The following is a 22,152-nucleotide window of genomic DNA, read 5'->3' as shown; positions in this document are numbered from 1 at the left end:
ATACAAATGAGTATATATACTTAATGATCTGAATTATGACATATCTGATTCTAGATTAATATAATATGAATGCTCACATAACAATATATTACACGCATTCCACACGTCGAGACATCATAAAGTATGTGATAAATATACGAGAAAAGGGAACTGAACGAAAATGCGAGAAAATAGTATATTGTTCTTTCAGGGTGTGTATAAAGATATAAATAATGACCCCGAAGAGGTCGCATGGACACGACAATGCGATCTGCTGGAACCAGCGGGCTTTGCAGGCTCGCCGTTCAAGTTTCACTTCCGTTTACAGCCACGTTTGCATCTGTTATTGTCTCAGAAAATTTACCCGGCAACTTTATCACTGTTTGGATACACGAAACCGTCATGCACATTCCCAATTGAATGGCAACACCCTCGCCTGCTTCACGCGCGATGGGAATTATAGGACATAGTTTTCACAGATGTGCAACCGGCTCTTCATACGCACAAGAATTTCTACTCGCGAAAAGCGGAAATTTCATTTTACAAAACGCAAGTGCTTTCGTATAATGGAAGTGGAAGTCGGAAGGGTGGGAAGGGCGGGAAGGAGGGCGGGGGGGGGGGGGGGGGAGGAGGAGGCGTAAAAACGCACCTTGTTCCTGCTTCGTTTTCTCCATAGCCACGCAGGCGGTGCGCCATTCCTGGAGTTCCGGGGATGGTATGAGGCCCGCGGATCCGGCGGCATTGTCCTTTCGGGCCTGCCACCAGTGATGATCGTCCTTACTGATGATCTGCAGTATGTCCCCGGTCTTGAAAGCGATTCCCGCTTGCGCGCAGGGGATGAGCTCATCCTCCAGGGGATCGTAATCGAACTGGGCTCGTACAAAAATCTGTATCAAACAAAGAGAGCAAGAAGAAGGGCGTCAGTTTGATCGAAAAACTTTTGCGGTTTGGCGATCAGTTTTTAAGCATTTATATGTATTCGTTATAGCAGAGGAGTTCACATACGTTTCTTTGACAGAGGGATGGAGTTCGAAAATTTTTTATACCTACAAAGCTGATCGATTACTTTTCTATCTCTGTCCAAAAAACCTTTTTTTGCTTATTTAAGGTGTGAAAATATGCCCCTGTCAATGAAAAATATCACAGAGAGCGAGAAAACAGAACAAATAAAAGAAGAAAGAAAATATGTTAGGATAATCTCGGATACGTAAAATGAACGTTTTCACACATGTAACAAACTAATCATAAAAGCCTATAGGTGAAAAGGGCACAAGTAAAACTGTGCGTGTACCGCGGCAAGCAGGATGGATTTATGACGATTTATTCGGTAAGTAATTATTCTCATGCATTTTCTTCTATTCACAAATTCAATTTCCATAGTCAATCTATGCCAAACGCTACGAGGTTCTTGTGGTGGCTGACTGACGTCGTGTCGCTTATTCGTCGGCATTCGTGAACTGCAGTTTCCGGTTCGTTGGGCTAATATGAGCAAGTGAAGTGGCCGATATTGCATTATGTAGGTCAAAACTCGGGTCAAACTACTCGGACTTAAGTATGAAGGGTAATCGTGAGTGGCTGTGTTCAGGGAGAACGTGCGCGGCTTTATCGCACTACTATATGAACTACTTTTTCTCAGGGGTAAGCCATGTAAAAGGCGAGATATTATCGAGTCGATTTTCATTTACGTGTAAAGACTGCAGTTATTGTCGTGGTATTCGCTCGGCGGTACTCTGCAGGTAAATAGACAGTCAAAATAGATTATTCAACAATATCATATGCAACGATCGCTATAGCAGCATCGATTTTAGATTACATCTCGTTTCTTTGTTCGTCACGTATTTTATAAAAATCGAAGCGAAACGGAGTCGAGTTGGAGATCGAGAGAGAAGTAAAACATACGAGAAAGCACTGCCAATAAAGCGCTATTTACGCTAAATTGTTTCGACAAGTTGCATTAAGTCAAAACACGGGCAAAACGAACGTAGAATATTGAAGAATAGCACCGAGCTTGGATTTCGGGTAGTGTGCACGCATTGCCGTAAGATGCGAACCAAAAGCTAAGTTACGCAGGCAGCTATGTAGTATTGTTGTGACTTGAAAACAATAACGGCTTTGTGAAGCAAAAACTGTATGTTCAAGAAAACAGTGAATTGACATACGTGGTTTCGTAATCATAAGCTGAGCTGAGCGGTGATTATCTGGGTGTTGATCGATTTTACTTGTTTGTCACACTATCGCGTACGTACAAGCATTTGGTGTGCTTACGCATTATTGTGCATGTGGGGAATTTTTCTCAGTATTAATCGTGTCAATTTTTTCGCTGAACCATTAGATTGTCAAAAATAATTTTTCGTCTAGCGGCCGATTACCAGTGAGTGGATTGCAGCTCAAATCGCATCGAAAATATTACAGATCATAATTGAATTAAAAAATTTGTAAACATTGGTGACAGTGGATTTGATAATCTGAAAAATTCACAAAGTGATCAATCAAGTATAAGTACAATCTGGCAAAGTACAAGAAGAAGTACTTAGAGGTCAACGAAAAAATTTGCCTGGTTTAAGGAGAAAGCAGTCCGGTATGTCCGACGGTGTAACATGGATCAACCTTCATACGCACACCGATACGCGTGCAGAGTACGACGATGCAGTAACGCGGTTATGCATAAAAATAACTGTAAAATGTCCGAGTGTAAGTATGCATAAGCAAATACGAATGCATGTTTACGCGTGTAAGCTGGGTTAGAGGGGCTGGGCTATGGAGGGTGTGATGGCGGGTGTCTGTCGTTGAGAAATAAAATATGAATACGCTACAGTTCGCTATGCGACATGCCGCGGGGTGTGTGTTGTGTACAAAATCCAACTCGACAAACAAGACCGCAAACCAACTGAAAATCAATACCAGAAAGTTAGTGAGAACCTACACATTGTATAGGCGGTAGCTGCATGTGCGCATAGCTTCTAACTACAGCAGTCCAATCACACCAGATCAAGTCATGGTACTTACTAACACTGGCAGAGGCCTAATCCTGAACAACTAGAGTTTGGAAAACAGAAGAACAGTAATTATTAATTCATGAGAAAATTCATTTGTTAATTTTGTGTAGTATACGGCAGCTGTCAGGTTTCGATTTACCCGGTGCATGTCTGACCCTGCCGCATGCGATTCAGCATCAGGCTACATTGTGATAGTCCATTGTTGCACGGAGGCAGTCGTCTCCGACGCGTATTTCACGAGTAAAAAAACACAAACCAATAAAACAATTGCAAGCAAATGGAGTTAAAAAACGATCGAAAGAATACGAGTGATGTGTATAGAAATCAAATGCCGAGTGTCCATTATGTATGCAGATCGTTATCAATTTTCACGATTGCGATGCAAAAAAAAAATAAAAAAGAAAGTTGGGCAGTGTAAGAAAATTTCGCAGCACAAATAGTCCGCAAACACCAGGCGTAAAATATTGTTAATTTACTCACATTTTTCAATAATCATGAATCTATGTTAATTGTGCGAAGCATGGTCTGCATTCCAACACCAGCGCTGTTATTTGTTAGTTCTGAATAGTGTTTTTTTTTTTTTCTAATGTATTTTTTTATTTTTTGATCAATAAGCAAAGCAAAACAGGCACAAACCGGTTATAAATTCGAAGAATTTTGAAGCTGCTGAAACAGCACGCTGCCTCCGTTGACCGATCGAAACGGTGTTAATGTATTATCCGTAAGTAGTCAGACATGACGTAAGCTCACCCTTGTCGCGAACAATACAGGGATGGTCCGATTGTACGAAGAAGAACGGTACTGGATCCGTCTTCTTCGTCCTGAAGTTTAGCCTGATATATACGAGTGTATGTTATGGTGATGAGAGTACGGCACAAGTGCACTAAAATGATACAATCTACGGATTACGGTACTGAAGGTACGATAGACTGGGACAAATGACGATTTCTCTACACAGTAATATGATAGATACGTTATAGCGGGTAAACTATCGATACACAACTCGACTGGTGGACTGGCTGCTGTGGTCGATGAACATCCAGAGGATTCTCACGCGAGACGTGCAATCCTCCGCTACTGTTGTGCTATTTTTCACTTATCTTTCCTTCCGGATACTCGATACTATAATCGTCAATTAGCTGACCGAGATGATTCGAATGGTTGAGAAAGGAAGATGAATAAAAAAAAAAAAATCTCAACGAACTTTAGTGCAGTGCTCACTACGGGGTAACGTGTATCAGGGAAGGTGCTACGATGTTAGAATGATATTGATGATAACAGTAAACATAAAGATATTACCTAAATAATCCACGCATACTGCAACAATACGTGTAATGAAGGATAGTCGAGGTTGGGATATTACTCGTGGGATGCAGTTGGAAGCTGCCGAAGTTATATTTTCGATCAACTTTTTAAGGGACAAACTACATGTACCCCTGTCAGAATAAAATTAACGCAGAAAATAAAAACACAAACAATTCCGTAGCTTTCTTGCAAATTGTCAATTTAAGCCATGAAATCCTATGAGAAATCTGTTTACTCAGTTTTCTACGTTATTTTGTCAATCAACGGTACGCGGTGTCGTTTAATTAACGTGAAAATGAACAAAATGAAACAACTGATCGATACCACAGCTGAATCTCCTTGACGAGGAGGGCAATCTGCCACAAAGTGAAAACAGATTTTTTTAATATCGTAGAAAAAATATTCGGTAACAAGTTCGGACACTAATAATGCAAACGGAACCAGCTAGAAAGCTGCTTTTTCAATCTCTTTTTGCATTACAAGACGGTACGATCCTACCTTCTGCCGATTATTAAGATACAACGTATTCGACTCAGTTTATTGTTAGTACTTTAAAAATTGGAGGACCGCCCGACCGAGCAACGGTCGTAAGCTCTAACTGGCAAGGTGGCGACGGGTAGATTATAGAATGGATCGTGCGCGTTATACCGCAGCGTACAGGTGGGCGATAAATGCATTGGATAGGTAGAACGGAACGTACATAGTTCACATATACGCGGCACAACGTCGCGTGTTCTATTCTACGAGGATGGGTAAGAACAGGTCACGTGTGCCTTCGTTTCACGCTTCGTCGTGCGCCTTGGAACAATGTGCTCTGAATGTACCGACACGAGGCTGTCGAGTAACTCGTTGGCGACTGTCAAAGTCGGTAAGCGTCGCCTACGCAGCATGAACCAGCGGAAGAACTCGAAATGAAACAATTTGTCTTCTCTCATTCTTGGGTAAATTCAATCAGCTCTTGGTCTCCTTCGTCTTCTTATCGCCGCATACACAAGAGAGTTATCGGAAAACCCGTGCACGCGAGCTTTCGATCGAAGGTCTGCAAAGCGCGGACGCGAAGACGTCCCGGATTAAAACGGAGTTACCAAATGTTCGCAAGACTCACCACCAGGGGGTCGATATTACCAAAATTGCGAGGGGACTTCGCCGACTGAAATCCCGTAGTTACAAATGGTATCCGTTTTGGACTCGAGACGTGCTTCAATTAGGGGGGCCTGTATTATTGTTGTTATGTTCGTTATGCTATTGCTACCGGAAGATAGGTGTATATATAGAGGTGATTAGTTCAGTCAAACTTAATTGTGTAACCGTAGACCGCAAAGCTGGTTCGCCGAACACGTCGAGTCTATGCTGAACGAGGATAGAATGTGAAGCACGCTCTGCAGTGTTTCTCAATTATAATTACACGTATACGGGTGCAATATATTTTTTGTCCCTTTGTTAGACAAAATAATGCAAGTTTATGTAGTTGTTACAACAGAACGTCTAGCGCGGCACACGGGTACACAATTACGTTTACTTTTACATTGTTGGATTTACACAGCAGTTGAAATTTTTAACAGTAATAAATATGTCACTGCGGTTTTCACTGAATATACAGATGGTAACATTGATTTCAGTATTCCGTTTATTTTACAGGTTTAGTAACACAGTTGCACTTGAAGTAATTATTCTTTACGTAACATGAAAATTTTCAGATCTTGACGTCGGTGGTTATCAAGCACTGAATTTTACATTGCAAATTATGCAGATGAAAGAGCTGAAGCTACGTATTACAGGCTGTGAACAAAGCGTGGCGGTCTTCAAAACAAGTCCTGTCCCACCACATTTACGGCTACTTTTGTATGCTCGTGACGATTTAGTTTTAAATTCGTTGATTTTAGTTTCATTGGTTTACATAGGTTTCCTGTATAGTTACAAGACTCGGTTAAATCTGTGGTTTCCCAAAAATACTTCGACAGATCACATTGGATAAATAGAGCAAGGAATGAGGGTAAAAATGAACTACAATAATCATGAAAGAGAAAAAAGAGATATGTGAAAATGGATATAAGTACAGTTCTAAAGAAAGAATGATAAGTTACGCTCGTTTCAAAATTATTGCTCACCACTCGAAAAACTGAAGATTATCGAAACCGGAGATATCAAATTTTGAAAAGCGCAAGGTTTGCGAATAGAAACACATCGAACTGGTTGAAGGGGGGATTGAACTACAGTCTGACTTGAAGTTGTCGCAATCCAAGCGAAAAATAGGAATTATAACAATCGACTCTCGTTGCTAGTGGAAACAAGAGAAATAAATTACCTTTTCACCGTTTAGTTGGCATATTTTCATCATTTTAGGCGGCAACCCGACGATCGTGGAGAAAAAATAGACTAGAAAATGGACGTCATATAACAGGCAAACAAAGCGGGGTGTAACAAACGCTTCTTACACGTCAAATAATATGTGTCCCACGCCAAGTTGGTCAAACCCAATGAAGATAGTTGAAAAAGCTTTAGAATTACTTAAGATAAGCATCAAAATTTTCGGGACATTGAGGTTGTACTTGGAACAAGCAAAATTGCAAATAAATCGGGGCATAAGATGTTAACCCCGGATAAAAACTTGAGGACCATCATTGATACTTTGTAACCCCGCTGGATACCCAACAACGTCCGTGGGAAACTGCACTGAGATATTCCTTCATAAAAAAGCCGTAGGTGTACTTATTTTAGTTATGAAACCATAAAAATAGACGTTTCCTTAGTGAATCATACACGTGTTTGCCTAGCGGTTCTTTTATCCGAGCCATAGCGAACTACCGAGAAATTCCCGCGTTTGCGAACAGAGATTTTTCCGCAAAGACGTTCGATTAATCGGGCTGCTTGTTGATCGATGAAGCGATTGTTAGACCCCGTCACAGTCGCGCGACACGCATCCTCCAAGTAATGCCCCGCATCATGAAATTTTAACGTAAAAACAATATTGGCGAAATTATGAGATTATATACAATGTATGTCCATTATTTGTCGTTCGCTTCATAAACACTGTATATATATATATGTATATACCACAATATGTATGCACACATGTACCTAATAAAACACGTATATATACAATATATTACGTACATATAGTAAGTGTAGTATGGAGTGATCATCGAGCCCCCGAACAGAAACGCAGACATACAATCAAGGAATGGGAATACGTGCGTATAATACTAAAACTTTTAACTCCTAATAACGTGTTTATGCCATGCCATTTAACCGAAGCAAGATGCCGATCTGTGTTGTATACAATACACTATCTGTACGTGTATAAAAGTTGTGTTGTGAAACTGTATGGTACCTATTACATGAGCAAGTAATATTAAAGATCCTTTCGAATAAGTATTTGTATGTATGTACGTATAATACGGATAAAAGAAGAGAAGAAATAAGAAAGAAACAAGAATACAATAAGTAATATGAGAGATAACGTAAAGCAAATAATAAAGAAAGAGTACAGAGAAGAGATAGGTGAAGCTTATTTTTCGGAAAGAGCCAGGGAGGGGGTTCGCAAAAGGTTCGTGAATAAGGAGGGTACCCTGTACGTATAACCATATATACATACATATGAGTGCCACTCGAGGAACGACCAAACGTAAACGGAGGAAATGGCGGATTCCGGATGGTTTGGTAAACAAAAGTTTGGTCCCTTCCCGAAATTACCCCAGTCGACCCTGAATCCGGGCGGTCCTTTGCAGAGAGTTAATTAAATTCGTTAGTTGTCTTCATAAATATTTCACAAGCAAAATTAGTGGGAGCCGTTTCAACTTTGTCGCCAAACGCCGTCACGTCAAGTCGGGAAATACGTCAACCGGAACGAATCGATGAGCCTTCCGCGGAGGCTCCGTTCCATTTCAACTAGACGCAACCTGACGATCGTTGACATCGAATAATCTTGTCATTTTTTTATTTTTTCCTGCTATTTAAGAGTATTTCGTTTAACGTAGCTCAGGATGACAATAATGTAATATTCATTCAACTGTGAATTATTTAGTTTCATGAAAATATTCAATACATACGCTATTACGATAGAATTATGAACAATGTTAACGGTTCGATATAATCTACTTTAACAAGCTATTTCAAAGCTTTAAATTGACTATACTATAGATCTGAAATCTAGACAAGCTGCTCGTGTTTATAACATGCCGTCCTAAAATTGACTAGAAGAGGGAAGAATCCGGCTTCGATCACTTCCGATTTAAAAGACGCTTTAGTCGGCCGAGATCGAGTTAACGAACACGACTACTCCTCATCTTTCGAGACTGCGATGTGATGTACATTTCTGACAGCGATTAAGAAGCCCGCTGCCAAGTCATTGCAAGGAGTTTGCACATTAGAGAAATCTTGGCTAATAGCCACAGAGCGTGAAACGCGAAACGCGAAGCGGGAAAGTTATCCTAATCCAAGTCGAGCTTAGCTAAACTAAGCCAGACTGATTGTGTGATGAGCCGGACTAACCTTGAAGGAACTGACTTTAGAACAGGTACGCGATCTTTGACGAGAGTATTATGCGCATTTCCCTATTTTGGCGAACTAATCGTCAGTTGAGCGGTAAACTATCCGCGAAGAGCGCAAACTACTGTAAAAACGCGAGCTAAGCACCGCAAAAACGCGTAAGCCTAAGACTTGCGAGCAGCCCTCAGAGCCGACAAGGGGTTGAGGCGACGTTTCGGTGTATTTTCCGCCGAGGAGGAACCGACTTTTGTTTTCTTGCTTTTTGGGGTTTTCGGGGTCTTAGGAGCGGCGCTGCACAAGCAGGCCGCGGTCACCGGTGACTTCGGAGTGTTTGTGGATGCGGATCTTACGCTTGCCGTACCGGCTGCGTTGCCCGAGGAGGTGGACGGGGGTGCCGAGGAGGATGCGGGGGTTGTGGTTTGGGAACGAGCGCCGCTTGGGCTGGGGCTTACTTGTACCTCGCAGGGGGGCGGCGCACTCCTGTACGACGGCACTATCTTGAAGGTCACCGATCCTCTCGCCTCTCGCTGAAACAGAAAATTATTCTTTCAAGAAACTTTTCCTCGTGTGGAGGGTAATCGGGACCGGATGGCTTTCAAAAGTCATAGGTTAGGTGACAGGTAAGTGCGCGTATACCAACGCGAATGAGTAAGAGCGACGAACGGGTGCAGTCTTGTTGGAGAAGTTAGCGAACGAAGTGCGCATAATTGAAGTCAACGAATGCAAATATTCGTGACGAAAAGTTGGGTGTCTATGTCGGCATTTTGGCGTCTGCTGGTCGGCGATGCTCTATTATATGAATAGGCATGAATCTTGGTGCAACGATTTTTGGTATTTGCTGCATTTCGATTCACCCTTAATTCTGTGAAAACAGTTATGTACTCGAGGGTATTTTTGTATTTCAGAAAACTACAACTCTTCCACGATTCAAGCACGACTTAATGATTCTTCGTGGATCGTTAACAAACAAATCATTAATTAATTAAAGAAGTACTAGACTTTGATCCACGGACATGATTTAAAGTCGAAGACTCAAGTCCACAGCAGCAGCGTATTCAGAGCTCGTCTGATTGTATTTTTCGACAAACATTGCCCTGATATTTCATCACTGTTTCGTTGTTCTGGAAATATGCCCCGTCAAAATATCCTCTTTTGGTACGTCGATTCATTCATTTTACCAGTCAGATATATTACTTTATCACGTTTGCGGTAGAAATGACTCGTGCGTCGGCGAAAAAAAGTAAATTCGAAAAAGAAACATTCGATTATTATTGGTCTGTGGAAGAACGTGATTGACCTTGCGAAGTGATAATCGTTGGCGTTGAAGCTGAGGCGGCATACTCAGCGACTGTATTATCGAGCTGCATTTAATATTCGAGAGTGGGTAACAGATATAAGCACGATCTTCCCATAGAAAATCGTCTAACAATGAAATAGAGTCACGCCGCCGGCTGCATGCATTATCAGGTAACTGCATCGGACTTGAATGCAATTCGTAGCGTGGTGAGTTCATTTGTCAGATTCGAGTCTGGTATAAAACTTTTGCGTGGACGATGTGAAAGAATAATTCCCACAAATACGGGTGGGAATAAATTGTGAGAGTCAAGTATTCGACTTTCTTTCACTGCGAATTGAGTTCTAGTCAAATATCAGGTACTCCGCTTTATTCGAGTCAGTGTCTGGTTTGGTTTACCGAAGAATCGGACTACCGCTTCAACAGCCAGACAACTTAAGAACTGAATGCTTGGTGAGCTAGCGCATGCGATAGTTCACAAAGAAAATAAATCTCCGAGGCCAGCGCAGAGGAGTTTTCTGAAAGGAATTAGACCTGAGGCTTTTACTACGCGTACAAAGGCATTCGTATCCGTCAATTGAAAATACGAAAGAGGGCCGGTTTCATCGTCGAAAGCGGAAGAGTAATTCCTCAGTCGAAAAAATCCGCAGTGCTATATTGGAAGCAAATTGTCTTTGTGCGTACCGGTGACTAGCAGGATTTGTAGCCAGCGCAGACGAACCGAACACCACAAAATGGTACTTGAATGTTTGAAAGCGAAACATCTGCAGCAGTACTGAACGATGTCAAGAAATACCCGGAAATAGCTTTCGAGGATATACTTTCAACTTTTTCTAAGCTTTGATCTGGTTCAATCTCGCGCGAGGGAGTGAAGTTAAACGATGCTTCCATGTATCGAATATCATCCGTGAAATGCAATATCTAGGACCGCGAAAGACTGGGGGAATCGTACATGCCCTACAGATCTATAGATCCTGGATATCAGATGCACGTGCCACAAGTCAGCAGGGGATTGGAGGGCGCACACAGATATTATATATTGGCGCGTCATCCAAACCACATGGAGTTCATGGACGGCAGGTTATTCCATTTGTGCTCTTTATAAAAAAAAAAGTTCCGATGACTTTGATTGAGGAAAAAATCCATGCTACAAGGACGGAGAGAATTGAACCCTAGTTCCAAACATTAGAAGTTTATAATAGTAAAGGTAGAGTTATGCGGCGACTTTTGGCGATCATAAACTTTTTAAGAGACCTTGCTTTCGTCATATTGTATTATAATAATATTTCGTTCGCACAAATTTTTATTGGACGCATGGCTTTTTTCAATGTAGTACAAGCAACGGTTTTGACGAATCAGATTGAATGCACCGTTTCCGTATTGTTAAAGCAACAGTGTGCAATGAAAGTATAAATTTTTCAACTTGATGTGTATATTGGGCCGAAGTACTTTGTGGTTCTTGATGTCCACGAGCTCATGCTGGGGTAGGGAGAAAATTTTGTGTTTTTTACAATCTACCCGCGCAAGTTGTGCATATAGAACGACATACAGAGTACAAATCGTTAAAGTTTATGTTCAACAACGACGAGGTAATGGCCGTGGGTCACTAAATACTGGGGAGACCATATAAAGGGAGTCGTGTTCGTAATAAACGTTCCCTTCAACTGTCGTTCTTTACGAGAATCGCGCTCGGTTCTCCCTCGATATTCAAGCAATGCTTGAACGATAAGAGTAACGTATCTTCCATGCACGTATATTCGGCAACCTCAATACTATACTTGATCTAAGCTGGTACTCACAAGAATTTTTTGTAACGCGTTGACCGATTGATTGGCGACTGGGACTCCGTTGATTTCTCTAATCTCGTCCCCGACGTGAAGCGTTGCTTGTCTGTGAATCATCCCGCCGTGCATTATACGAGCGACGACGCACTTACCGTCCTCGTTCATTTTCAGCGTGATTCCCTGCAGGCAAAAATTTATGTTTTTCATAACTGATCACTTTCCGAAATCCGTGGAGAGATGAGCGAAAAATTCGTTTTCCAAGAGGAATTTTGACTTCAGTAACTTGACTACTGTTTTGGTATTGAAACTCAGTCAGACGAATGAGAATATTCAAAGACGTGGAACCTCGGGCAGTTTTTCACAGTACGTGTATGTATGCTTTTTGATGTATGCTTTTCATTGCACTTGCGCCTATTTGCGTGGTGCCGGTATAATGTTTCATTATTGTATTTTGATATGGTTTACCGACCAACTTACCTTATATTACACATGTACGTATTATATATACCTATATGCAATCAAATAAATACGCATCTATGTGTCTATCAAGAGAAGAAACTCACCATTGGCTCGTCAGTGTTCTTCTGGAACTGTACCAAGCGAACACGCGTGACGTTTTCAAGGTCTAGGTCACCGTTTTGCCCTTCGAGATCATCGCCCCCGTTCAGGTAAGGAAAAAGAGGTGGAGGCGTAACTCTCGTCGCGTCTTCGCCGTAGACGTCGTGTCCTGCCACATCATGTGCTTGTAGTAGCGCCTGGAACACGAAGTGTTGAGGCAAATTTTAGTAAATGATCGACTCGAGTTCCACAGTAACTTTTTTATTTATGTAATTAGAGAGTGATGAACTTTCGCAATTGAAATTGTCAATTCAATTGAAGGAACGAGTTCAATGACAACGGCTCAAAATCTGGAAATGGGAAGAGAATTTTAATGAAGCTGGTATAACGTTGAGCGCCATTTAGTGAACGGAACTCCTCTGAACCCTTTTAAGGTGAATACTGCGATGGCGAATGAGATGATAACATTGGCATCAAATGCTCCAGAAGTTAGAAGAGCAATTCAAGAATAATCATCTTTTTGTTTTCAGAAGCACGTCCGCGTGATTGTACGGAATAATTGAATTCTTTGAAATAAGCTTCGATATCTCTTAACGAAAAGGCTTTCGCCTGCCTCACCATCAAAGAATATTCGATGAAGAAAGAACAAACTTTTGCATAAAGTTAATGGTCATGGTGGAATTATTTGCAGCCGACTGTTGGAGATAAAGAATTGAACGCATTATTCTATAAGTAAACTGCGTTAATGCAAACAAGCACTGGTTCGACAAATTCTTTCTATAAATGTTTCTTTTAAACATTTTTCAGAAGTAACATGGGTACATGTACCATTTTTTTGTCGTATAATCAATTCACGTGCGATGATTGTGCGAAAAGCTAGTTTGAATTAATTCAATTTTCGCAGGCAACCCAAGTTTTAAACAAGCAAACCTCAGCCAGAGCGATCGTGAATTGTACGTTATTATAACATCCCCAGTGGTTGGAATATTGCCTGGGCTCTACCTGGTTCTATGCACTAGAAACTTCCGAACATTGTGGTTACGAATTGGTATTGATTTTTCTTGAACCATGAGAAACAGCTGTTTCACTGGATGATCGTTAGAGCTTGCCGGATATTGAATGTGAGTATATTTAGATAATAGATCGCGCGTCTCGTGCAGGCGTAACATATACGTCTGCGCTCGGATGCATTCATTCGAAGAACATAGAATTAGCATAAGGAGATGCATTCGTATTGTTGTGCGAGGCAGTGATAAATGCGAGGGAGTAGCCATTGTGAGAAGATTCGCTTCTCGAGAAGCTCGGTGAGTTTGCTGTGCACGCAAAGCACCCTTGACTCGTTCGAAGGAAATTTATTGTTCAGGAACTGCTATGATCACTGTTCTCTTTATCGCGCATATAATTTAAATTCAGCTTTGCCATACTTGTTCAACACTAGAATAAAATGAGTCAAAATTAAATGAAAGAAGTTTTTATTGTTCCCGGAATAATTAACTACTCCCCATTTATTTAACCTCGATCAACCTCCGCGAGCGAGCAGTTTCTTTCTCTTAGATTGCGTAATCTAATTCCTTCCAGCGAATGAGCGAAACGAGAAGCATTCCTGATTATGATAATCAACCTAAAGCGTCGTTCACTCTAGGCTTTGATCGCTTGAATGGCATTAATCAGAAGTGAATGTATGCCATCGGCGAATCCGGCTCGATAATGATGAGAAATAGCAAGAGCAAGCGGGTTGCCTAGAAGATACCGGATAATTTGTTGGATAGCTGCCAACGGAAAGACCTGAAGGATATCAGACCAAAGTGGCACTCCTCGAATGCACCAGCCATCGCGCCTAGAGGTTCACAGCTGGATGAGTAACGCGCCTCCGGAATGTCAGAGAGTTGTAGACTTTGAAGGCAATTTACCTATTTGAAGCGAAGCCAAGCTCGTCACCTGTTATAACCACCCAGTCGATAACGATTTCCATTTTCAGTTATTCCATTACGGTCGGCGATTATTCTTAATTAATCTCTCCGCCGCGCACATAGGCATTTGCGTAATGTTGCTGCAGGCTTGCGGCAATCAGGCCAACGGTTCTGCCGTTGAGGGGATGAAAAAGCTCCGAGCTCTCTGACACTAATTCTATTTTTTTCTTTTCTTTTGTCAGTATTGCGTCTGGTCGGTTGACACGCTTTCCGAAAAATCACTGTTAACAAATACAATTTCAACTAAGCATAATTGATAACATGCTTTAATTGAACCTTAGTTATCTGACTACCAATATACAAGGCTATAGTGGCATTCTCTGCATTTCAAAAAACATCTGGGGGAAATTTAAAAAATCGGAAATAATGGTTCAACCGACGCCATACCCGGGGAGTTTGTAATACTAGCTGAATAATGAAATTAACGTTGTTATATACTTATTTATTGAGACAAAAGTTACAGAATAATGCACGACATTAACGTCTCACTTGACATGTAGATCAAATATTTCAATTGTAAAACCTTGAATAGAATTGAAATCCAATCAAATTTGACGACAGTAACAAAATTAGCTTTTCTACTAAAAATCACAGCTTCAACAGTATTGAAATACACGGGATGAAACGTTACAACCGTCTCCTGCACATCTTTTAGACGTTTTATCGACATTGAAAGTGAATTTTTTGTAACGTTAAAAGGTGTAGTGATGAAAAAATAATTGATTCCAGTTAAGCGCGTAAGCTGCGCATCGCTTGCGTAGGTCTGGTGAAATTTTCGAATGCTATAAGGAGGGAAGACGTATCGATGATAGCACAGATTGTATTACCTTCAAGATAAATTTAAGCGAGCCATGTTTGATCGGTGCTACCGAGAACTATTACCTAGGATCTGGGTTTCACGTAACGATCAATAAGACCCTTGTCGTGATCCGCCTCGGATATTTCGTCATGCCTTACTTGTTGTTACGGTAGGGGGAAATAGTGGGGAAAAAGTGCTGATAAAAAACACGTCTAGGTTGAAACTATTCTAGAATCCACTGCTTTTAGTATCCATGTCAACGAAACAAACCCAAACTTTTTGATTTCTATACTTGACACTGAGTTTTGGCACATTACGAACCAGAAGAAAAAATAATTAAATGATCACCGCGTGCTTTGACCGAGTGATACTGACGAGATCGAAGCTCAGTGAGAGGTCGCACGTCATTTACTATCTACTTCATTTATTTGTGCGACCTTTAATAATCAATTTGATTCCAAGCCGTTGAAGAGGTAACAAATATCACCTCGACTCAGGTTAACAAAAGTTGCGGGCAGTTTACTTTGCAACTAAGATAATGACTGACTAGTGAAACAAAGTTTCTTTCTCCGCGAGAGAAATTTCTTAGCTGTTTTCTGTCTTCATATTCTTCATCAACACTTCAAGCGGGCAGGTGCAGATTGTGCAACTTTTAGTGAGTAGCTGGCAAAATGGTGCCGTGGACTCGCGGTAAACTTAGCTGGAAAATAAATGAGCAAGGAAAGTAAGACGGAAAAATTGAAATAAGAATCAAAAAAACTGTTCGGGTAAAGCACGAGTGAATTAAAAGAAAACTACGTTGAAGAACTCGAACGTATAGATCAAATTTGTCGCTTGTGTAAACGACAGCTGTGCGAAAGCGATTCGATCGAACGTATATGTATTTGTTGGATCAAAATAGCAATCAGTTTCGATAAAAAAACCTGTTTTTCCGAAGCGTAGAAAATAATTGTGACACCGGCGTATAAAAATACGAGATCAATGCACCGAAGTATCTCAATTTGAAGCCCGTGGTGTCTGATAACTTTTAGAAAAAGTGTCACCAAGATAATCGAAACAATTTAATCATCTAGTTGTTGCAGTGAAAAATTTTACCATTTTTGACAATCGGATGGGCGTTTTAATTTTTGAACGTTTTGAGCCTGATAGTTGGAGATGTGGAGTGAAAAAATGCAATAAACTTGGAGTAACGAATGGACGCGATATCCATACAGACGCGTACGTGATTTCGGTGAGCTTTTAAAGAAAAACCAAGCGGGTTACAAGCTCGTTTGGGTTGACGATTATTGTTCGCGTAAAATTCTTTAATGAAACGAAATAATCCAGTAGGTAGGTTGAGGGGAAACACACCGTATTTGCGGGGCTCATTCTGATTTTACGAGACGCAAGAGTAAAATATTAAAGCTGAGATAATTGACGGGCAACTCTCGTTTGTCAACGCGCCGATTCTGCGGAAGCCTTTCAGATTTTCCGAAATTACTTTAACATGGTTAAAGCCTGCACAGAATCTGAGAAAGCATACACAGAATTTGCCACTCTTTTTTCCTATTATTTGATTTCAATATAAAATCACAAAAAGTACAATCTTCCAGTTCTAATTTTGATGCAGAAATTACGCTCACGTGGGACCATTTATTCGAAGGATAGAGCGCAAATTTTCTATAGGAAATTGGGCAAAACCACATATGCAGGTTATTACAGTGAAAACCAGATCGAATTAAGCTCGTTCAGCTTCTTATCGCCTGCAGTGCTCGGTAGCGTTGGATTATGATCGAGTTATTCTTCGGTTGGCTTTGTTAACCGTCGCCCTCGCACCTTCTACCATCTCTCGTAACTCGCGCCCTGGCCTGTATAGCTATTCATCAAGTTTTTATTCACTTTTATTTTTTATTCCTTGCCTTTTTTGCGGCACGAACCCCTCCATCATTCCGGGTAAAAGCGAACGTAATAGAAGAAAACAGAATAAAAAGGCGAGAGAAAAAAAACGAGTAATTTAGTGCGCACTCGGTTAACGGGTTTCGTAAATAAGCTTCGGCTTCAGCTTCGCCGTTTACCCTCATCCTCGTTTCATTTCGTTTTCGAACGACTTATCTCGGAGCTGGGGACCCGAATGTACCTTCCTGATGCTGAAGCGTTTCATTGTCACTTGCACACTAATATCATCCTTTTCTTACCCTTTACTCTGTAACACCTAATATTGCTTTATATACGAAAACAGCTCTAGTGTCTCATTACACTTTCTGCGGTAAAATATTTTTTTGTTTTTCACCGAAATATTCAAACTTTGCATTATTCCTCGATTCTACATTATACTAGAATGAATATTATACCTATGTAATCACACAGTACAGGAAACGGTAATTCATTTTACTGTATCAATGGAAAAGTTATAAATTAAAGAGTCGTGCAAATGCGATTCCTTTCTATAAAATGAGGAATAAAAAGGAAAAAATAAATAAATTGAAGTAGCTTTTATTCATGTCAATTTATCGAAGTGCAAACAATTTACAGCAGTTTAGGTTTTCAGTGATATCGATTGAAATTCATAATGATCCTCCATTGTTTGAATTACCGTTGATTCAAGTTTCCAATCACTGACTGACTGATTCGGTCAATGCGTTGCGTTGAAAATGTCGTGAGCAAACATGACAAGAGGAATAAACCGGATTTTCCGGAACCACTCGTACTAACACGGATGGGGACAAAGTGGACAAAATGATTGCGTCACAGACACTTACTGATATAAATCATCCCGCGCGAAACATAGAGAAATCCAGTTTTGCAGACATTTGTCCTACAGGATCTTTGCTAAAGAAATTATATCTCGTAGATCATAGAGCGCAATTCTACAGAACGAAAATTCTACAGAGTGCAGTCCTACGGAAAACATTTAACCTGAAATGATATACAACATTTTTTTCTACAGAAATTTCATCCTACAGAATGCATTTCTACAGAGTCCGTTTGTACAGTAAAATTCTGTAGAACCGCAATTTATGAAATAAAATTTCTGCAGACTAGATTATGTTTATCATTTCAGGTTAAATCTTTCCTGCATGGCCGCACCCTGTGGGATAAAATTTCCTGTGGAAAAGACCCGGTAAGATATTTTTTGTAAGGCTTTTAGTCTGTAGATTATATTTCTACAGAACTGGAGGCCCCTCCCAAATATTGTTGGAAAAATGCAACGCATCTGTTACTTACAATTTATTAGAAATAATTTTATTTCTCATGTATTTAAGGCAAGCCAGAGAGATGAAAAAAAAAATAAGTTGTTATGAGCTTGCATTATATTACAGTTTACTGGTGTGGCAGGTGAATGGTAAAATAATAACCGAATTTTAGATCGCATTTTTGGGTCAACCGAAATATTAACCTTAGGACATATGTACGAGGTCATAAACGACCGCAGCAGATTTTCAAACTGCACTCCTAAGCTAGAAATAAATATTATCGCGTTATCACTTACGCTAATACTACAACTAAACTTCAATAAAATTAAGTTTGCTCTTCACCATTCATTTTCTTATAAAAAACGGAGGAGATTTATTTACTTACGAGTCTCAGTATTGCTTTTATAACAATTTTACGAACAAGAAACGCGTGGAGTCGTTATCGACGTACTCATGAATTAGAAGGTAGTAAAAAAGATACATGTGTTCTAGAATTAATTCAAAACTATCCGGTTGTAATAACTTCGATATTGTAACAGGTATAAAGCAATTGGTGTGAATAAACTATGACATCTATCCACATTGTTTGCTGATATCAATACTCATCTGCATCCCTCAAGGCTAAATTTTATTGGACACATAGCGTACCAGAGTTTTTTAGATACGCACTCTGAGCTTATACTTTACCACATAACCAGACCATCAATTTTTCGACTTGTTTTGTGAAAAAAATAAAAAATAGACTACATGGAAGAACTTATGCAAATACTATGGATCCAGGTGTGAAACCCTTGCGGCAAGAGCGATGTGCTGAATAAATCCGATGACCACCTAGCGCACATCGAGGATCTGTCAAAACGTAGCGCTCACCGTGATCCTCGGAATTTTCGCAGCGTATAATCGGCGTGCTTCGGAAAGCTTGGTACGTGCACCGAAAAGGGCAGATTCTCGTATGGAAACGGAGTTTGAAAAAAATGTAGCTCGAAGAAGGTTGCGCGTTTATCATTTAACACTGTACCCTGGATTAAAAATGAAGAAGTGCACGAAGGAGTTTAAACACGGCGGAAGGGATTAAGGGTGGGCGAGAAGGTGATGGGAAAAAACGAAAGAAGGCGAAGAAGAACAAAGATAAACACAGGTGTCACAATGGTTGCGCGAAAGGCATTGGATATTCGAACGCCGTTTCTGTACAAGGCGTGCGCAGCCACCTATAAGCCTACCCACCCCTTACAGACAATGAGTCGCTCTTTATATTTGGCTGTCAGGCGAGCACCCCGAAAGCTTTCATAATTGCTGGTCATTAAGTCGACCGAGATTTCTTCTTCTTTCACGGAGCTTTCGCGACTGAACTCGACTCGACTCGATCCTAAGCGTGTGAAACTCGTCTTTTTCTCCGCCCCGCCCCGCCCACTCTAGACCCATTTGCTTCTTCTCTTTTTACTCCAGTATGTTTTCACGTTGTTCGGCGCGCCCGCGAACCTCCCATGTCTAATCTGCATACATAACTTTCAACCTATCCAACGCCCGAAGTGAATACCTTATCTCTCGCACGGAGTATCACGATTATCATACCCGCGCAAACAACTCGTATAGATATGCGTAATACGTACTATAGCTTGGTGGTGAGATGTGAGTGTAAATTCAACGATCGTTGAGAATGACTGCCTCGTCGTTCCAAAGAGTTCGCGATACAAGAGTTACTTTCGAAATATTCCATCTAACGTGCGATGTGTTGCGGATGCGAGTTGAAGGGAGGTCATCAACGCGATTCTTTCCGAATTACAATGGAATTTTCATAAATCTACGGATATAACAATTTCGAGGAGTGTCAAACTTCATTTAAATTTCTCACATATTGCTCGGTTATTTCCAGGGGGGCTAATAATGGTGTTATTTCAATTATTCCGGAAATTTGACGGTAACCGCAGACACCCCGAGGTTCTTTTCGTCAAGGGATTACACTTGTTGCACTTGACGACTTGGGAGATTGCGCGCGTACAATACTAACGAGATTGAGTGAAATTGATGTGTTCGAAGCAACTTTACAAGCAGTTCAATCACCCGCCTACAACTTCCCCAGCTCCCGGGCTTACCATATCCAATTTTGAACGATTATGTAGCAGGATAACTGATTAGGTGATCAAGAAAGCTTGGGCGCCGTTGTTTTCTCAAACCTAATGAACTCTGGATGAAATTGTCGTTGCAGACGAGAAAAGCGTCGGAGGTTTCAATTAAGCCTAATGCCACGATAATGCGATAGGAAAAGGGATTATTATCAATATATTACACCGACAATGAGCATATTATGCACGGTATATGCCGATGGGATAATTCAGGTTTATTCCCGAAATAAAAAGGAATTCACGGTTTCGGTTTCACTGCCAAACCACTGCACTGCCCGCCTACGCTCTCTGTTTTCCGCTCTAGAATATCAGATTAATTGAAATCCACCCTCTGTCTTGGCAATCGGAAGAAATATGCGTAACATAGATCGTCGATAATTGAGAGAGGATACTCGCGTGGGTGGATTGCGGGGAAAAATAAGAAACGAAATTTCTCTCTTCCAGCTCAGCAGGGTAAGAATTTCGACTCTGTTCCTTAATGGATGAATCCAATACCAGTTCCGTTGTTTGCTTTTGCAGAAGCTACAGCTGGAAATCTAGGTTGACTCGTCCCAACTTGGTATAGTTTCACAAATGTACCGAAGTTCGATCGGAATACAGTGGGTATAGCAGTAGTAATCTGCCCCGTTAAACAACCAACTAATTCGCATTGATTAAACTTCCGTAGTTCCAGAACACTCGGTTTGCAGCTTATACGAAGTAAACGTAAACACCGTTTCATCTAGCTGCCTCAGCTCCTCAGAAACCGACCCTTCCGATTCAGCCCTGTCGTTCAAATAGACGGGCTATCGAGCCAAGAGGAATCCAACGAGAGCCACTGATAACGTGAAACGAGATATTCCACCGAGAAATATATACGTGAAAAAAAAAAAGAAATGACGCGATAAAATCTCGGCGGATTTGCAACCGTGTTGACTCCATGAGCCTTTACTCGCAATGTGGTCTTCATCGACTAGCGAACAGACCAATGCGTGACAGCTTTTACAAAACTTTAACCAACCCCAAATTGAACAAATTAATTGTCGTCCTTCCCGGATAAAGCGGGGATCCGAAATATCCGAAATGTTCGCCAAGTTGAACTCAGTTGAGAATTTCCGCGAATGTGCGGACGACAGGGACAGGTTAAGGGTTGGGCTAAGGATTCCGAAAGATAGTCACTGGTTTCGTTGTGGAGCAGCGGCGTTCTGTCCGTTATTGAAAATGCCAGCGAACTGCAACTTTATCTTTCCTTTTTCAGAAGAATCCCAACAATTTCGGTCTTTCACCGCGTATTTCAGGATATTTCTAATCTTTTCTAGTGGACTCAACGGCGGTTACCAACGCTTCAGAACTAGATCGGCAATTGATTACACTCCGAAGTTGGTATCTGCAAAACGGAAGAGCTGATGCCCGACGCATGAACGAAGTTTGCGTTTTTTTTTTCAATTGCAACGGCAGCGATTAATGGGATATTTTGTATGAGTGGTGAGTTAATTAGGATAATAGAGCTACTATGTTGTCAAGGTTCGTAGATATAGACCTGCACTCGTGGTGCCGTGAACATCATTCACAAGCTTCTTAAGGCGAAGGGCTCATTTGTTCAAAGTCAAACTCGAAGTCTAGAAGAGGTATCCGCGAGCTGTCAGAAATTTTTCCGACGCTTTTTTCTTACGTAACGTACCGAGTTAATGCGTTGTCGCTTTG

General features: G+C 41.0%; 1 protein-coding gene across 15 annotated transcripts in view; it reads right to left on the bottom strand.

Annotated features, from left to right (window-relative positions):
* Nucleotides 1-22,152, bottom strand: part of LOC124299973 (peripheral plasma membrane protein CASK) — a 142,184-nt gene that overhangs the window by 7,821 nt on the left and 112,211 nt on the right. For 7 of the 15 annotated variants that reach the window (XM_046753495.1, XM_046753496.1, XM_046753500.1 and 4 more), the window contains 5 exons: nt 12,410-12,601; nt 11,862-12,026; nt 9,221-9,295; nt 2,986-3,015; nt 629-866 (listed from right to left, as the gene is read on the bottom strand). In XM_046753495.1, the coding sequence (XP_046609451.1) occupies nt 629-866; nt 2,986-3,015; nt 9,221-9,295; nt 11,862-12,026; nt 12,410-12,601 (700 nt within the window). The remainder of the gene's footprint in view (nt 1-628; nt 867-2,985; nt 3,016-9,220; nt 9,296-11,861; nt 12,027-12,409; nt 12,602-22,152) is intronic. The other 8 variants (XM_046753497.1, XM_046753501.1, XM_046753510.1 and 5 more) reach the window with 3 other exon arrangements.

Source organism: Neodiprion virginianus, chromosome 3 (assembly GCF_021901495.1).
Source record: "Neodiprion virginianus isolate iyNeoVirg1 chromosome 3, iyNeoVirg1.1, whole genome shotgun sequence".
NCBI classification, from domain to species: domain Eukaryota; kingdom Metazoa; phylum Arthropoda; class Insecta; order Hymenoptera; family Diprionidae; genus Neodiprion; species Neodiprion virginianus.
Note: the sequence above shows the minus strand (reverse complement) of the source record. Positions and strands in the feature narration are given on the sequence as shown.